Source organism: Microcaecilia unicolor, chromosome 1 (assembly GCF_901765095.1).
Source record: "Microcaecilia unicolor chromosome 1, aMicUni1.1, whole genome shotgun sequence".
In the NCBI taxonomy this organism is placed as follows: Eukaryota; Metazoa; Chordata; class Amphibia; order Gymnophiona; family Siphonopidae; genus Microcaecilia; species Microcaecilia unicolor.
Genome location: NC_044031.1, coordinates 57,151,954 through 57,171,089, shown reverse-complemented (window position 1 = coordinate 57,171,089; position 19,136 = coordinate 57,151,954). Strand labels below are relative to the sequence as shown.

General features: G+C 43.1%; 1 protein-coding gene across 6 annotated transcripts in view; it reads left to right on the top strand.

The window, feature by feature from the left end:
• ZBTB47 (zinc finger and BTB domain containing 47) overlaps nucleotides 1–19,136 on the top strand; it is a 296,099-nt gene that overhangs the window by 267,664 nt on the left and 9,299 nt on the right. For all 6 annotated transcript variants that reach the window (XM_030197609.1, XM_030197641.1, XM_030197647.1 and 3 more), the window contains one exon: nucleotides 8,652–8,799. In XM_030197609.1, the coding sequence (XP_030053469.1) occupies nucleotides 8,652–8,799 (148 nt within the window). The remainder of the gene's footprint in view (nucleotides 1–8,651; nucleotides 8,800–19,136) is intronic.

Below are 19,136 nucleotides of genomic sequence, written 5' to 3'. Positions count from 1 at the left end.
TCAGGGGCATTCCCAGATTTTAGGCACAATGTTATAGACTATCTGGATTTGTACGCCTAACTGCCCTCAGTTGGGTGCCAGCATTTACAGTACTTATGCCCAAAGTTTTTAAAGCGCTTAACAATTGTGGTTTCTCCCACTCTCTATTCCACTCATTAGATTCTATCAGCTGGTGCGTCCATTAAGATCCTCTGAAATACTGTTACTTGATGTACCACCCTACCTAATGGTGTGATTAGAAGAATACAGGGCTTCCATATTTTGCATTATTGGTCTCAAATTGTGGAATACTTTACCAGCTGAGCTTTGTTCACTGCAAAGTGTAGCACAATTCAAGAAAGAACTGAAAAGCTGCTTCTTTTGCCAGTTGTACGGGCTGGAGAAGTGATAAGGATATCGTTGTGATGATATCATTTGGATTGTCAACTTTAAAAAATTTTGTTAAATTTATTATATATGTGAATTAAGAATTTGTAGATAATTATATTACATTGTATTTTGCTTATATCCTGGTAACACCTTTTCAGTTCTAAGCGGTTAACAAGTTTCATAGGGGGTATAGAGATCAGAACATTCGTCTGAGAATTACAGTGGTTATTTAGTGACAGGCAGAGTTCTAATTGAAGAACATATTTTTTGAATACAAGAGGAGTTTTGTTTTCTTTCGAAATGAGAGGTATGATTGTGAGAGGAAGAACGTTCCTGCAATATTTTTCCAAAGTCTGGCTGCTTGGACTGCAAGGGATTTGTCAAAGAGTGCTAGTCTTATCATTATAACGGATGTTTCACACAGATCACCCTTTACAGAACACTGGCTTAACGTGGAAAATCCCAGTGCTAAATATTCTATAGTAGGTGCCTAGGTATAGAATGAAAGGGAGAAAGGGAAATGGGACTTGATATACCGCCTTTCTGAGGTTTTTTACAACTACATTCAAAGCGGTTTACATATATTCAGGTACTTATTTTGTACCAGGGGCAATGGAGGGTTAAGTGACTTGCCCAGAATCACAAGGAGCTGCAGTGGGAATCGAACTCAGTTCCCCAGGATCAAAGTCCACTGCACTAACCACTAGGCTACTCCTCCACATAATGTTCTATTTCTTTTGTTTTGAGATCAAACAAAATGAAATAAACCCATTTCATTGTGTTTCATTTTGTTTCAAATCAAGTACACAACCTAATGAAAAGGTAGCACAGCTCATCCAATGGAAACTGTGTAAACCCTATAAAATTGTCATACCAGCAGAAGTGTGGGATTAAGACCTTGATGCATGGTCTTCACTTCTATTCAGTAGTCATTTTTATTTTCATGCTACTTTCCTAATTACAAAGTGACATTCAACAAACATGCATTGTTGTTGACAATCCTGGATGATAGGTATGTTATCCACACTGAACAATGTATCTTGAATTCTGGAATGGACTGAGACTTTGTCCTTTTTAAATCTGTCTAGAAAACTGACCATTATAGTAAAGGAGAAAAACACAAGAACAGTTTTACTAATAAAAATGTCAGTATCAAATGATTTTTCGTACAGTGTACCAAAAATGCAATTTGAGAGCAAGAAACTGTGGCAGAAATATAGAAAATTGTCAGTTTAATTGGGTATCACTAACTTGATTCAAAAACTTCCAAGCAGTTCTTGATAGGTTGCCTGTTCCTATTTTATTTATTTTTGTTACATTTGTACCCCGCGCTTTCCCACTCATGGCAGGCTCAATGCGGCTTACATATACAGGTACTTATTTGCAGTGGCGTAGGAAGGGGGGGCGGTCCGCCCCGGGTGCATGCCGCTGGGGGGTGTCGGCTCCGCGCTGGTGCACTGCCCTCTCTGCCCCGGAACAGGTTACTTCCTGTTCCGGGACAGAGAGAGCAGTGAACCAGCGCGGAGCCGACACACCCCAGCAACGTGCAGTCGGGGCGGATCGGCCCTTCCGCCCGTCCCTCGCCGCAGGTATGCGCTCCGGGGGGGGTGCGCTCCAGCGGGAGGAGGGTGCGCTGTGCTGCACCCGGGGGGGGGGGGGTGCGCAGCGGCGACCCGCCCCGGGTGTCAGCTCCCCTCGCTACGGCTCTGCTTATTTGTATCTGGGGCAATGGAGGGTTAAGTGACTTGCCCAGAGTCACAAGGAGCTGTGCCTGAAGTGGGAATCGAACTCAGTTCCCCAGGACCAGAGTCCACAACCCTAACCACTAGGCCACTCCTCTAGACCTGTACTTCAAAAGGAAGCTCTTTTAGGCACAGTACAAGTTGAGAATACTAGAAGTAAATTTGAGATATTGAGATCATATCCAGCATACAGTCATTTCTGTCATGGTGTTATAAAGACTAACCCACTTGGACGTACTCCTTTGCAAGCAGTATGCATACATCCAGTTTTGTGTTCTCTCATTGTGACATTTACGACAATTCACATAGACATTCTTTTAATACATTTAAAAAGAGGAGAGAAAAATTAGATGCATTTTTCTTTCATTTAGGGGTAGGTTTTTATATGAAGCAGTAAGAGAGATAGTAATGAGTAGGGAAACCAGGAAACAACTACAGTTTTTTTGCTTTAAAAGGAGAATTGTGGTTCACATTCCTTGGATTTATCTGTGTGCAAATATCTCAAAGGTTTAGATCTTCTTTTAGGACTAGATTTATGTAATGCAGTGTAATGCCATTTGTATTCTGTCAACTCCTAAAAAGGTTCAAAATGGATCACAATTTATGTATGAACACAAAACTGAAAAGAATATGTACGTAAAAGGAAGAAGAAATTATAATACATATTTCTAGAACAAATAAGTTTTCAAACATTTCCAAAAGGAACAGTAGGAGTTCCTTTGATAAAGAACAGCAGACTTGAATAGCTTGGTAACAATCTAAGTTCTCCAATATTTTCTTGTAGTACACACTTGATACTGAAAGAAAATAAATTAAATGAGTCGCTAGCTCTGGATAATCTGGAACTGTTGAGAAATGAAAACAAATCAATTAAGTATTCTAGGCTTGATCCTTCAAAGATTTTATACATTAGACATGCTAATTTAAAAATAATACAAGCCTCTAGAGGTAACCAGTGTAAACGAATCAGGGCAGGAGTAGCTGTACACATGTTTTTGAATTAAAAATCAGTTTAGCTGCAGTATTTTTTTTTGTTACATTTGTACCCTGCGCTTTCCCACTCATAGCAGGTTCAATGCGGCTGAAACTTGAAGTATCTGAAACTTTAAACAGTTGCTACAATCCAGATGAGACAAAATCCTGCTTATAATCGAAATAGAAAAACGCCTATATTGTGACCCAAATCGGGAGATAGACGTTTATCTCACAAAAACGAATAAAGCTGTATAATCGAAAGCCGAATTTGGACGTTTTCAACTGCACGCCGTCGCGGATGCGGACAAAGTTGATGGGGGCGTGTCGAAGGTGTGGTGAAGGCAGAACTGGGGCGTGGTTATCGGGCGATCAGAGATGGGCGCCTTTCGCCGATAATGGAAAAAAAATATGCGTTTTTTAGCGAGAATTTAGGGCACTTTTCCTGGACCCTGTTTTTCCACGAATAAGGCCCCAAAAAGTGCCCTAAATGACCAGATGACCACTGGAGGGAATCGGGGATGACCTCCCCTGACTCCCCCAGTGGTCACAAACCCCCTCCCGCCACAAAATATGCCGTTTCACAACTTTTTATTTTCACCCTCAAATGTCATACCCACCTCCCTGGCAGCGGTATGCAGGTCACTGGAGCAGTTATTAGGGGGTGCAGTGGACTTCAGGCAGGTGGACCCAGGCCCATCCCCCCCCCCCCGTTACACTTGTGCTGGTAAATGGGAGCCCTCCAAACCGCCCCCCCAAACCCACTGTACCCACATGTAGGTGCCCCCCTTCACCCCTTAGGGCTATAGTAATGGTGTAGACTTGTGGGCAGTGGGTTTTGAGGGGGATTTGGGGGGGCTCAACACCCAAGGGAAGGGTGCTATGCACCTGGGAGCTGTTTTACCTTTTTTTTTTTTTTTTGTAAAAGTGCCCCCTAGGGTGCCCGGTTGGTGTCCTGGCATGTGAGGGGGACCAGTGCACTATGAATCCTGGCCCTTCCCACGAATAAATGTCTTGGAGTTATTCGTTTTTGAGCTGGGCGCTTTCGGTTTCCATTATCGCTGAAAAACAAAAACGCCCAGCTCAAAAAAAGATAAATGTCCATGTTTTTCGAAAATACGGTTCGGTCCGCCCCTTCACGGACCCGTTCTCGGAGATAAACGCCCATGGAGATAGACGTTTCCGTTCGATTATGCCCCTTAATGAGTGCCTGAACCAGTAAAGAGAGATGAATGCTATGGAGTTGATGCAGTTTTAGGAAAAACAGTGCTTACAATGTGATTAACCTATGGTTCAAATGATAGTCGCTCCCAAAAGGGCACCCAAAACCTTAGAAATATGTTCCACCTTAAGTGAGAGTCCATCTAATAATATTAACTCATCAGGAACAAGTTTATCACAATGACACTACCACAGAAGTTTTGTCTTATCCTTTTTGAGCTTAAATCCATGAATCTTAATATAATCCTTGATCATTAAAATACTCTAGACAGAATGATAGTTGGGCTGTCATCTACAGGCACTAAGAAAAACATACTGTCAACATATGAATAAAACTTCACATCAAAGGTGGCAAAACCATAGTCAAATGAGTTCATCTAAACATTGAACAATATGGGTGAGAGTGGAGAATCCTGGGGTATCCTCACATTGAGGTACCCAACTCTGACAACTCATCTTTCACTTAATCTTTTATAGTGAGTGTCTCTTGAGTAGAAAGTCACCAAACCATTTTAAAATATAGCCTGAAATACCGAGACCACTAGATTAATTAAATATTTTCTAATTTGGGGGGTAATTCTGTAAGGAGACACCCAAATTTAGGCAGCAAGTGTACACATGAATGCCAATATTCTAATCATTTATGTACATATGTGAACACAAAACTGAATGAGAAGGACCTGGCTACGCACTGTTCTGTAAGCATGCACCTGTCTTCAATGGTGCATACTTTCCAGGTGGGTGTTCATATAGACAGTATATGCACTCGTAACTTATAAAATACTATGATTTATACCTGTACCTTTCTCCAAACTAGGTACAAGCGTTTATACCAGTTCTATGTCTGGTGTATGTGCTTGCTCGTAGTAGCAAAGGGGCATATTTAACCAGTTACACTGGTATTCTGCAAAGAAAAGTCTGTGCATTCTTGGCACCTAAAAATGGGTGCCCTCTTTGGAGGTAATTCTCTTTAGCTCATCTAAAGTTTGGGTGTCAAGATAATGTTCAGTGAGCACGAATGCTATATTGGCAATTACATGAACTATTGCTGTTGCAGAATACTAGCTTAAGTCCACAGTTACGCGCCTAATTTTAGCTGTGAGCATTTACATTAGCTGTGTGGCTGGTGTAAATGCTTGGCAATTAATTTATAATACGTGTGCTTAAGTGCCAGGCATGCCCCTTCCAGGTCCACCCTCCCCCCCCTTGTAGTTGTGTGTTATGTAAATTGCAAATGCACATTTTGTAGAATACTGACTAAGGGCAGTTACATGCGTAGCTGCTAATTAGTGTCAGCACCAATTCTAGCAGATAATTGGTGGTTAAAACCAATTAGCATCAAACTAGTCAATCAAATTATGCACATCACTGACCTTATTCTATAACTTGAGCACACTGCTTTGCACACTGACCCCCCCCCCCCCAATTCTATAAATAGCGGCTAAATTTAGGTGAGCAATTGCGCACCTAGCTATGGAATAGGGTCAGTTAGGCGTGTAATATAATTAGCTAATTGGTGCTAAATTTGCACTTAATTACTTGATGATATAGGCTACTACTACTACTATTTAGCATTTCTATAGCGCTACAAGGTGTACGCAGCGCTGCACAAACAGAAGAATGACAGTCCCTGCTCAAAAGACAAAAAATAAAGTAAGCAAATCAAATCAATTAATGTGTACAGGAAGGAGGAGAGGAGGGTAGGTGGAGGCATTGCTGGGAATGTGCTAAAGTGGTTAGAAAATGTTTTGATTTGTTTGTACAAGGTGAAAATGAAGGATGTGTTATCTCCCCCTCTGAAAGAACGCATGTGAGGTGCTGCAGGGATCGCCTGTGTCACCTTTTCTTTTTTATATCTTAATGCGATCCCTGGGGCACCTCTTACAAATCAGTAACTTTCTACACTATATCTATGCAGATGACATCTCTGTTCTTACACCATTTAACTCAATATCTGACATAAATTATTCTGTAATTCAACATTGTATAACATTATTAGAAAATTGAATGTCATGCCATAAAATTAAAATAAATACTGAAAAAAACTAAATTTCTATGTTTTGACACCAAACCAGAGAATGTCCAAGGGTCTGTTAACATTGGTCAGGTTACCTATGAAATTTCACCAACAATTAAGATACTAGAAATCCTGGTTGGTAGCTCTTTATCATTGGAAAGTCAAGTCTATTCTTTGGTGAAAAAAAGTTTTTTGTTTTTTTTTTTCTAATGAGGAAGTTAAGATGTGTTCAGTTATTTTGAAGCAGATCAGTTTAGACTTTTTGTTCAAGCACTCTTGATTTCACAATTAGATTATTGTAATCTTATATATTTTTTTTATGAAAAAGGTTAAAACCTTATTTCAAAAGTATGGTTTGATCCATGTTTCTTGATTTGATCTGATGATAATTTTTTTATTCCCAGAGGGTTGTCTCTGGTTTCTTGTGTTTGTTACCCACTTCAAACTGCTAAAGTATAAGCGGGTTATAAGACCAAACCTTAAAGAAATTTCAGACCGCTCAAAACACGGCAGATAGGCTTATATTTGGAAAAACATGATTTGAAAGTGCAAAACCCCTCTACACTGGCTCCCAATCAAAGAACGCATTGCCTTTAAAATCTGCACCATGGTTCACAAAATCATCTACAGCGAAGCGCCTGGATACATGATAGACTTAATCGACTTACCAACCAGAAACACATCCGATCTAACACGAACATATCTAAATCTACACTACCCAAGCTGTAAAGGTCTTAAATACAAATCTACCTGTGCATCCAGCTTTTCCTACATAAGCATGCAACTATGGAACGCGCTACCAAAAGCCTTGAAAATGACGTGCGACCACCTAAACTTCCGGAAAATACTAAAAACCACCCTGTTTAAAAAGGCATACCCTCCCGATCCAACCTAAATGCCTGACCTCGGCTACAGAAGAAAACTAAAGCACGTAATGAACATAACTCCTCCGCTCTATGATTCTTATTGTGGCTCTGCCATATAAACTTCATCCTACCTTAACATCACATTGTATTTGTTTACACCGGAATCTGCAAACGCCTTTCCGGTACTATGTAAGCCACATTGAGCCTGCAAATAGGTGGGAAAATGTGGGATACAAATGTAACAAATTTATTTATTTATTTATCATCATCATTATTGTACATGTTAATGATTTATTCCTCTAATCTGTGTACTGAGCGTTTAAGTTCTATCCAATTAAGAAGACCAATTCTTACTAATGTGGGGACTTTACTCGCAAATTATCCTCTTCTGTCCCAATCATCACAATTTCTAGCAAATACACAGTCCAACATCCAATAATGTATACTTCATTTACATTTCATTTATATCTTAACGGGAATCTTCAGAATATTATCAGCCTCACCATGCGGGGGCAGCGTCCCCTATATTAATGGTGCTGAATAGATCTTCATTGATTCACCCGTTTAAGTTCTATAGCATGCAATTGGGAAGGGGGTGTTAATATGGGAGGGGCATGGATGTGTCAGGGGTGTTCTGACTAATACTGCATGCACTTTATAGAATAGTTGCATTTATGCACCCAACTACTGCTTTTAGGCACTAGCATTTATGCCACCTATAGACATGGCATAATTGACTAGCACCTAAAGCATGGCATGTAACTGCAGACTTATACTAGTATTATGTAACAGATCTGGTGCATAACTTTGCCATTATAAAATACTAGCTTAGCTCCCAGATTTTTGGGCCTCTAACTTTTAGTACTATTATAGAATTCCCCTTATGTACGCAAGTTTAAAGAAGGAGGTGGTTTGTGTCTGTTGGCTCGGTGCTTAGTGCATAAAGTGCTAAATCAACAATGTTCTTCTCAGGAATTGGCAGCCATGCTAGTCTCGGATAAACCTCGATTCTTTGATACCTCTTATTGGACCAGTATAAGAATTTTGAAAAATTGATGTACATGCAGGTGCTGCCCCAGGCAGGGATTAGATACTGCCTGCATCCGGTCTGGCTTTTCCCCCCTTCCCTCCTCAACCCTCCAGTGCCAGCAGCAGGACAGCCTATGGGAATTGCTGCCACTGCCGAAATAAGGTAGACATAGGGAAGAGGGTTGAGGAGGGAAGGGGAGAGTGCTGCTCCTGGAGAGTGACGGCTCAGGCCCCCCCTCAGTTGGCCTAGTGGTAGGGCTGCCACTGTGTAAATTCTTTAGAAATAATAGGTCTTTTGTTCTGACATATTTTGTCTCCATATGTGCTCAACAGTAGTTATATTTTTCTCAAAAGTGTTTCTGGTAATACTGTTATTTGTTATTTATTTTTTATTTTTAGCCATGTTTGATGTTTTTTTTTTTTCTTTTCTTATAGTGCATTACATGCGGAAAGGCCTTTAAGAAACTTTGGTCTCTTCATGAACACAATAAAATAGTCCATGGCTACGCAGAAAAAAAGTTCTCCTGTGAAATGTGTGAGAAGAAGTTCTATACGATGGCTCACGTTCGGAAGCACATGGTGGGTGAGTGTCCAGGGTAGTGACTAAAATCAGGAGAGAGGTCGTGGTGTGAATGTATGGGTTGCCTCCAGGTGACAAGATGGGATTTGAAAACCACTAATAGAATAACAGAAAAACAAAGTTAGAAGGAGCTCAAGAGATTGCCTACTTCATTCCTTGATGTAAACCCACAACTCAAAACACTTTTACATATCCACATATGACCCCCCCCCCCCAACATGTCCAAATGTACACAGAGATATGGCCACCCACTAATTGGTGTTAATGGGCTTGTTACCTAATTAGGTTGCATGCACTTCTTAGAATTGCACCCAAAATTAGTAAATTTTAAGGAATCTAGGGCAGAGGTGTCCAACTTCAGCCCTCGCCAGGTTAGGTTTTCAGGATTTCCACAATGAATATGCATGAGATCTATTTGCATACAATGGAGGCAATGAATGTAAAAATGGTCCTCACGCATATTCATTCGGGAAATCCTGAAAACCCGACTGGATTGTGGTCCTCGAGGCACGAGGTTAGACGCCCCTCTATCTAGGGGATGGTGTGTAATAGCAAAATAGAGTGTACCAGTGGGTGGAGTATGGGTGTGTCATGGACTTTCTGGCTAGAACCCATGCACCTGATAAAATAGTATCAGATGCGCACATTGCAAGGCATTCTTTGGCTTGCCAGCTTATGCCTGCCATTGACCAGGTGTAAGTTGTGCCTAAGTTCCAGCATTCCAAAGCAGGGGCGTAGCCAGAGCTCGGCGGGAAGGGGGTCCAGAGCCCAAGGTGAGGGGGGGGCACATTTTAGCCCGCCTCCCCCAGCCGCTGACTCCCCCCCCCCCCCCCCCGCCACCACCGCAAAGTACCTTTGCAGGCTGGGGTTCTCAACCCCCGCCAGCCTTAGTCTTCTTCAGCGCCGGTCTCCGACACGTGCACAGATCAGCGAATGCGCCGGAGACCGTTGCTGAAGAAGACTAAGACTGGCGGGGGGTGGGGTTCCCCGCCTGCAAAGGTACCTTGTGGCAGAGGAGGGGGTCGAAAGTGGCGGGGAGGGTAGAGGGGGCCAGGACTAAATCTGTTGGGGCCCATGTCCCCACCTAGCTACACCCCTGTTCCAAAGTGGCTTTGCACTGCTATTCTATATAGGCGTGCCTTAACACTGTTATAGAATTGATGCTAAGTGTGCTTCTTTGTCGTGCCTAAATTTAGGTGCCATTTTATGGACTTGCCCCCTTAGTAAGACTGCTTCTTATTCTTTGTCCAAAGTTCTCATTTTTAAATGTGCAATTCATCAAACATTGTTTGATAAAAGAAAAGGCATAAACTTAAAGAAATGAAAAAAAAAAAAGGAAAGAAAGCAACTCAGTACATGAGAAACACAAAAAAGTCAGTCACTTGCCATTCAGCACACTAGAGGAGGTCCTAAGAACCGATGCCAGATGAAGATGGATAAAAGAAAATGTGAGAGAGAAAACTACACCAGCAATATAAACACTCCAGAGAATTCTAGAGTCCATTGTTAAGAAATTCCAGTCCATTGTTCATAAACTCATGACACAGTTCTAGAATATAGAAAAACCCTTAACTGCGAAGGCTCAAAGAACACAAACATAGTATTCTCCAGCTAACTACACATTTACAAGGAATTCTAAACTGAAAACGTTCTCTGATAGATACAACTTCCTGTTGTAACATGAGAAACTTTTTTCCTCCTCTCTTGAGTCAATCCAGAGTACTCATTAATCATCAGAGATAGTTGTCTAGAACGTTCTGTTCTGTGAAAACATTGAAAGCCAGACTGGTGAACGAACATACAAAACCCTTTGGCCTTCAATATGTAGTTAGGACTTGCTTATCCACTCCTGCTCTAGCTGAGATAATTTTCATTCACCTTTTCTGACTCCACATGCAATTTGTTCTCATTAGTCACCCTTATTTTTCATCCAACTTCTGTTATTCTGTCTTATCTGTCCACATGTTCACCTCTGCTGATACCCAGTGCCATCTATTAAGATGTTGAACACTTGTGTTGACATTGTAAGTAGGATACTATCACGCTTATTTTTGAAAGAGAAGGATGCCCATCTTTCGACACAAATCGGGAGATGGGCATCCTTCTCGCAAGGTCGTCCAAATCGGCATAATTGAAAGCCGATTTTTTGACACCCTCGACTGCTTTCTGTCGCGGGGACGACCAAAGTTCACGGGGGCGAGTCGGCAGGGTAGCGAAGGCGGGACTGGGGCGTGATTAGGAGATGGTCGTCCTCGGCCGATAATAGAAAAAAGAAGGGCATCCCTGACGAGCACTTGGCCGACTTTACTTGGTCCATTTTTTTTTCACAACCAAGCCTCAAAAAGGTGCCCAAACTGACCAGATAACCACCGGAGAGAATCAGGGATGACCTCCCCTTATTCCCCCAGTGGTCACTAACCCCCTCCCACCATAAAAAAACAAGTTTAAAAATACTTTTTTGCCAGCCTCAAATGCCATACTCAAGGTCCATCCCAGCAGTATACAGGTCCCTGGAGCAGTTGTAGTGGGTGCAGTGTACTTCAGGCAGGCGGATCTGGGGAGGGGGGGGGGGGGGGGTTGGGAGGCTCAGCATCAAGGTAAGGGAGCTATGCACCTGGGAGCAATTTCTGAAGTCCACTGCAGTGCCCCCTAGGGTGCCTGGTTGGTGTACTGGCATGTTAGGGGGACCAGTGCACTACAAATGCTGGTTCCTCCCACGACCAAAGGGCTTGGATTTGGATGTTTTTGAGATAGACGTCTTTGGTTTCCATTATCGCTGAAAACCGAGGACGACCATCTCTAAGGTCGACCTAAGTGTCAAGATTTGGCCGTCCCCGACCGTATAATCGAAACGAAAGATGGACGTCCATCTTGTTTATACCTGAACATGTATACTCTGGAGGAAAGGAGGAACAGGGGTGATATGATACAGACGTTCAAATATTTGAAAGGTATTAATCCGCAAACGAATCTTTTCCGGAGATGGGAAGGTGGTAGAACGAGAGGACATGAAATGAGATTGAAGGGGGGCAGACTCAGGAAAGATATCAGGAAGTATTTCTTCACGGAGAGGGTGGTGAACGCTTGGAATGCCCTCCTGCGGGAGGTGGTGGAGATGAAAACAGTAACGGAATTCAAGCATGCGTGGGACAGGCATAAAGGAATCCTGTGCAGAAGGAATGGATCCACAGAAGCTTAGCTGAAATTGGGTGGCGGGGGGAAGAGGGGTTGGTGGTTGAGAGGCTAGGATGGGGGAGGGCAGACTTATATGGGGTCTGTGCCAGAGCCGGTGATGGGAGGCGGGACTGGTGGTTGGGAGGCGGGAAATACTGCTGTACAGACTTATACGGTCTGTGCCCTGAAAAAGACAGGTACAAATCAAGGTAAGGTATACACATATGAGTTTATCGTGGGCAGACTAGATGGACCGTGCAGGTCTTTTTCTGCCGTCATCTACTATGTTACTATGTTACGCGTTGCCCCGCCCCTTCGCGGCACCATCCTTAGAGTTGGGTGCCCTTAGAGATGGTCTTCCCCGTTCGAAAATGCCCCTCCACGCCACAATGTTTACTGTTACTTTAAAAAACTGCAGTAAATGTCTGTTACTGTTTATTGTTGCTATGGACTACCTTGGGTATGTTGCTTCAAAAAGGAGGTAAATAAATCCTAATCAATAAATAATATCCTACACTGGAGTAAGCTTTGCTTTCTCAATCAGCGTGTAGACAAGAAAGTAAAACATTTGACACTGGGCAGTAGTAGCTTTTAAGTTTAATGATATCAAGGGTAGATATTTTTTTGTGTGTGTTAAACACTTTGTGAAGAGATTGACCCAAGGCACTGTATAACAGGTATAGCTTGACATAAACAACTTTCATTGTATTAACAGCATAAGAATAGTAAAATGACCATGATAATGTAAAACACAGTTAAAACAGTGAGGTAAACTTTGAGGTAGGCAAGTTAAATTCTAGTAATCACAATAGCATGAAATGTACATATTAAAACAGTACACTAGGATATTCATATATAAGAAATATGATAGATGGTAGCAGAATATTAATGATTTACTATAGTAAGGGAAAGGGAAATGGAACTTGATATACCGCCTTTCTGAGATTTTTGCAACTACATTCAAAGCAGTTTACATATATTCAGGTACTTATTTTGTACCAGGGGCAATGGAGGGTTAAGTGACTTGCCCAGAGTCACAAGGAGCTGCAGTGGGAATTGAACTCAGTTCCCCAGGATCAAAGTCCACTGCACTAACCACTAGGCTACTCCTAGTAGGCAAAAGCAGCTGTAATAAATAGGCAGCAGTGACATCTCAATTGTGGGTTCTCTTTCTAGTGTTTCATATTTTTGTTTTTGCTTAACTTTGTGCATTGAAATAATCAAAACAGCAGACTTGGCTCTATATTTGCTCTTGCATACTTAAAAACAGCTGCATAACTTCATGCTGAGTTTCATTACAACTGGCTCCGGGGTTGGGGATCATCACCATACTAAAGTAAATATCAAAGCTGACCACTGCCTCCAAATAGTGCCAAATTACCACTGTTCTTTCTCACTTACATATTCATGGACCAAAATGTATATAAAGCTGTTTTTTTTAATGACAGAAGTGAATGTATATAATAAAGTGTTAGATAATTTAGTGCAGTTTGCCTACAAACTTCATGTGGTGAAGTTTTTATGTAGCATATGACCTTTTGGGTTTTGTTTATATTTATAAAAATAGTACTTGTTTGTAATATTTTCATGTAAATGTTTTACAGATTGTACTGAACCCCTGATGCAGGTGGTGGTGGAAACATGGCTGCATTGGGTGTTTTAATGATAGTAAGGAGGGAAGTTATCAAGTTGCAGTAAAAGTTCTTTTATCGTATCTTGATTTACTGCTGGATTCAGCAACCTGCGGTATCTTAGTCCCTCAGACCCTGATGATCAATTCCCCACGCCGTTCCGAATCAGCGCCCTAAAAATAGTGCTGGAACAGTGTGGGGAATTAACTCCCCAGTGTTCAACGCTAATAATTTAGATGCATTATTAACATTGATCATTGAGTGAAAAGTGTGAGAGGATTGTGCTCAGGCACAGTTTGACAGGTCCGGGCTGTCAAAAGCTGGGACCTGTCAAACACAGGAGATAGAGGTCCGTCGGACCCCCTGGACCTCCCCAAAAGCAAGGTCCTGGTGGCCTAGAGCCCCCCCCCCCAAGCCCCCACACCCCCCAGACAGAGACATGGGAACTGGAGGTCTGGCAGACCTTCATCCCCCCCAACCCCCTCCGCCACCCAAAAAAAATCCCTAGTGGTGTTGCAGTCTTCCTCCCCCCATACCCCCTTGTGTGACAGAGGAGGGTATAGCACTCCTTTCTCATCCAGTGCTGCTTCCAAAATGGCGGTGCCCTGCCATGCTCAGTGAATCCTGGGATACGCTGAGTGGGTTTTCCTACCATATAAGGGGGGAGGAATGGCCTGATAAACCACCAGGGTGGGTGGGGGTCGGATATGTAGCCCACTAGGCCACCATGGATTTTTTTGTGTGTGGGGGGGGGGGGGGCTGGAGATCCACCAGATCTCCAGCCGCCCCCCCCATGTCGCTGTCCCGGGAAGTGTGGCGGTTTGGGGGGGTCACTAAGCCGCCAGGGCCTCAGCCTTTGGGGAGTCTGGGGGGGTCCACTGGACCCTCAGGGCTGATAGTGACAGCCCAGGCTGCCTAGCATGGACTGTTGGGGGGGAGGAAGAGGCTTAACCCTAATGCCAGTTCCGAGCTGGCATAGAGTTAAGGTGCTATTCGGCTTAGGTGCTATGCTGCTTTTAACTCCTAACCCTTATTCACTTTGTTCAGAACCCTTATTTTATCATCCTCACTTTAATATTCCCTTATCTCTTGTTTGTTCTGTCTGTCTGTCCTACTCTCTTGGCTCTAATCCTCGACTTCTCTTCACCACATTGAACTCTCTCCTCAAGGTGCCCCCTCCTCCAACTCCCCCCTCATTATCTCCTCAGACCCTTGCTGAATTCTTTCACAACAAGGTTCAAAAGATAAACCTTGCTTTCTCTACCTCACCAGCTCTCCCTCCACTAGTCCGTTCCCCTCTCTCTCCTTCCCCTCATTCCCTTTCCTCCTTTCCTGAAGTTACTATTGAGGAAACTACACTTCTCCTTTCTTCCTCAAAATGTACCACCTGTTCCTCTGATTCCATTCCCACCCACCTTCTTAATGCCATCTCTCCTACTCTTATTCCTTTTATCTGTCACATTCTCAACCTCTCACTTTCCACTGCGACTGTCCCTGCTGCCTTTAAACATGCTGTGGTCACACCTCTCCTTAAGAAGCCTTCACTTGACCCTACTTGTCCCTCTAATTACCGACCCATCTCCCTCCTTCTTTTTCTCTCCAAAATACATTGAACTCTCTCCTCAAGGTGCCCCCTCCTCCAACTCCCCCCTCATTATCTCCTCAGACCCTTGCTGAATTCTTTCACAACAAGGTTCAAAAGATAAACCTTGCTTTCTCTACCTCACCAGCTCTCCCTCCACTAGTCCGTTCCCCTCTCTCTCCTTCCCCTCATTCCCTTTCCTCCTTTCCTGAAGTTACTATTGAGGAAACTACACTTCTCCTTTCTTCCTCAAAATGTACCACCTGTTCCTCTGATTCCATTCCCACCCACCTTCTTAATGCCATCTCTCCTACTCTTATTCCTTTTATCTGTCACATTCTCAACCTCTCACTTTCCACTGCGACTGTCCCTGCTGCCTTTAAACATGCTGTGGTCACACCTCTCCTTAAGAAGCCTTCACTTGACCCTACTTGTCCCTCTAATTACCGACCCATCTCCCTCCTTCTTTTTCTCTCCAAAATACTTGAGCGTGCTGTTCACCGCCGCTGCCTTGATTTTCTCTCCTCACATGCTATTCTTGACCCACTACAATCTGGTTTTCGCCCTCTCCACTCAACCGAAACTGCGCTTACTAAAGTCTCCAATGACCTATTACTGGCTCTATCCCTCTGCCTGTCGGCGTACCTCAGGGTTCTGTTCTTGGTCCCCTCCTCTTTTCTATCTACACTTCTTCCCTTGGTTCATTAATCTCATCCCATGGCTTTTCCTACCACCTCTATGCTGATGACTCCCAAATCTACCTTTCTACCCCTGATATCTCACCTTGCATCCAAACCAAAGTTTCAGCGTGCGTGCTTGTCTGACATTGCTGCCTGGATGTCTCAACACCACCTGAAATTAAATATGACCAAAACCGAGCTTCTCATTTTCCCCCCCAAACCCACCTCCCCGCTCCCCCCGTTTTCTATTTCTGTTGATGGCTCTCTCATTCTCCCTGTCTCCTCAGCTCGAAACCTTGGGGTCATCTTTGACTCTTCTCTCTCCTTCTCTGCTCATATCCAGCAGACCGCCAAGACCTGTCGTTTCTTTCTTTACAACATACGTAAAATCCGCCCCTTTCTTTCCGAGCACTCTACCAAAACCCTCATCCACACCCTTGTCACCTCTCGTTTAGACTACTGCAATCTGCTTCTTGCTGGCCTCCCACTTAGTCACCTCTCCCCTCTCCAGTCGGTTCAAAACTCTGCTGCCAGTCTCATCTTCCGCCAGGGTCGCTTTACTCATACTACCCCTCTCCTCAAGACCCTTCACTGGCTCCCTATCCGTTTTTGCATCCTGTTCAAACTTCTTCTACTAACCTATAAATGTATTCACTCGTGCTGCTCCCCAGTATCTCTCCACACTCGTCCTTCCCTACACCCCTTCCCGTGCACTCCGCTCCATGGATAAATCCTTCTTATCTGTTCCCTTCTCCACTACTGCCAACTCCAGACTTCGCGCCTTCTGTCTCGCTGCACCCTACGCCTGGAATAAACTTCCTGAGCCCCTACGTCTTGCCCCATCCTTGGCCACCTTTAAATCTAGACTGAAAGCCCACCTCTTTAACATTGCTTTTGACTCGTAACCACTCGCCTCCACCTACCCTCCTCTCTTCCTTCCCGATCACATTAATTGATTTGATTTGCTTACTTTATTTATTTTTTGTCTATTAGATTGTAAGCTCTTTGAGCATGGACTGTCTTTCTTCTATGTTTTTGCAGCGCTGCGTATGCCTTGTAGCACTATAGAAATGCTAAATAGTAGTAGTAGTAGTAATTAGATTGTAAGCTCTGTCGAGCAGGGACTGTCTCTTCATGTTCAAGTGTACAGCGCTGCGCACGTCTAGTAGCGCTTTAGAAATGATAAGTAGTAGTAGTAATACAATCAGTGTGCAGTGCTCTGATCATACGGGCGGAATACTGGAGAGCTCATTTAAATATAATTTAAATGATCTCTGTTGTATTCCCTGCGTGCTCATACCCAATGTCCTCTGATCATGGGTGCTGTGTAAATGCTGTTGCTAGTCCAGTGCTAGTGGCCTGTAGCACCCGCATTTACTTTTGGTCACCGTCCCTCAGGTTGCTGAATCCTGTTTTAAATAATAATGCTGCAGTGCTGTTTTCTGCAAAATGGTACCCCTAGTGGGGAAGGGTGGGCATGGTCAGCCAGAGGCAACCCTGCTCTGTCGGCCCAGGAGCATTGGTCCACTGCTTTGCTTCCTGATGCTTCCGGGTGGTAAAATAACCCCAATAAAATGCTGGGGTTATTTTATCATGATTTTTTTTGTCTCTAAAGTGATTTACAGTGTATCATCACAAGTCGCATTATTGTATTTGCATAATAATGAGATGCAAACATGCACTTGCATGTTTTATATCCCATTACTATGCAACCTGTGCCATCTTAAATATAGCCACAGTAAATTTTGTCAAGCTGCATTAGAACCTTTTAAGTCATGTAAAAGGGCAAATAACACAACTTAAATCCCTATGCAACTTGATAACTTGCCCCCCCCCCCCCAATCTTTTTTGTATGCCATGCTGCTCATGCTGTGTCTTGCTTCAGTCCAGCTCCTGCATTTGGGCTTCTGTTACTGCTGGAAAACTGCCTCTTTTCTTGGTAGACTACCTTGAGTGTGAGGAAGGACTTTTGGGAAAGGGAGTAAAGAAAGAATCTTAGGGAGGGAAAACGCATGGGAATAGAAAAGTGAGAAAAACGATGTAGGGGAAGGATAAAAGAAACATGAAGGGAGAGAGGGGGAAGACTAAATTGATGTAGGGAGTTGGAGAAGAACTGACGGTGAGAAAGTAATTGGGGTGGGGGGAGAAACTGCAATGAAAACAGAGTAGAGACACGCCAAGATAAAGGGATAAATTAACTAAATGAAGAAGCAGAGGAAATTGCAGAGGTAACTGATAGGAAGAGAGAACAGTACGATAAAAGCATCAAGTATGGAAAATATAGAAAAAAAAGTATGATAAGAATGGAGGAGGAAAACGGAAACATATTACACAGGAGGTCATTCTAAAAAGGTTTTCCACATGTAAACCTTCTTTCGCACAGAGAAAAGAGCTTCTCTAAAATCACTCCGCTGTGTGCACCTGTATGCACTCTTTCCGGTGGGTATAGTCTGGGTGGAGTTGTAACACGTGTGTATTTTATAAAATACATGTGTACATGTATATAGTACATGCACACATTTACACCTGCCTTGTAGTGAGTATTTATTTAATAAATGTAGGGACCCTTTTGCTAAAGGGTGTTAAGCACTTAAAGCACTGTAGTATGCAGTAACAGGCTGCCGCACAAGTAAGTTAAGGGGTTTTGCAGTGGTTTGCCTGTTACCATGCATTAAAGTATGTGTTATTGCATTTTTTGGAATTTTTCTCCGAGAGGGCGTGGTATTGGTAGAGAGTGGGTGTAGTGTGGAATTGTTAGCCAGCTAGCACTTTATACTGGCAAACACATAGTTAATGAGGGAGCACTTAACACCTGCTAAAAGTGGTAAGTGGTTCTTCGTTAACATTTTGCAAGTAGTACACACTAATGGAAATATTAACACATGACCTTCAATAAAAAATAGAGGGAACGTCCCCCCCCCCCCCCCCCCTCCCCCCCCAAAAAAAAAATGCTGCATTCATTCTGGGTTTAGTGCATGTTAAAATCCTGTGTAACAACGTGTTAAGCCAAGACTTTAGCACACTTTAGTAAAAAGGCCTCTTATATACCAGCTTAGTGCCACAGGGTCTTTCACACTGTGTAATTGTGCATGTGAATTTGCATGCTATTGGGCTAGCTTCTAGGTTTCTTATAGAAAGGCCTATAGGTTCTTATAAAACAAGTGCCCTATTCACAATTTTTTTTAAGGCTCCCTCTTCTAAAGATTGCCCTCATAGTGCCACCATAGCCAATGATGGCAGATAAAGCCTGAAATGGCCTGTTTAGACTGCCCA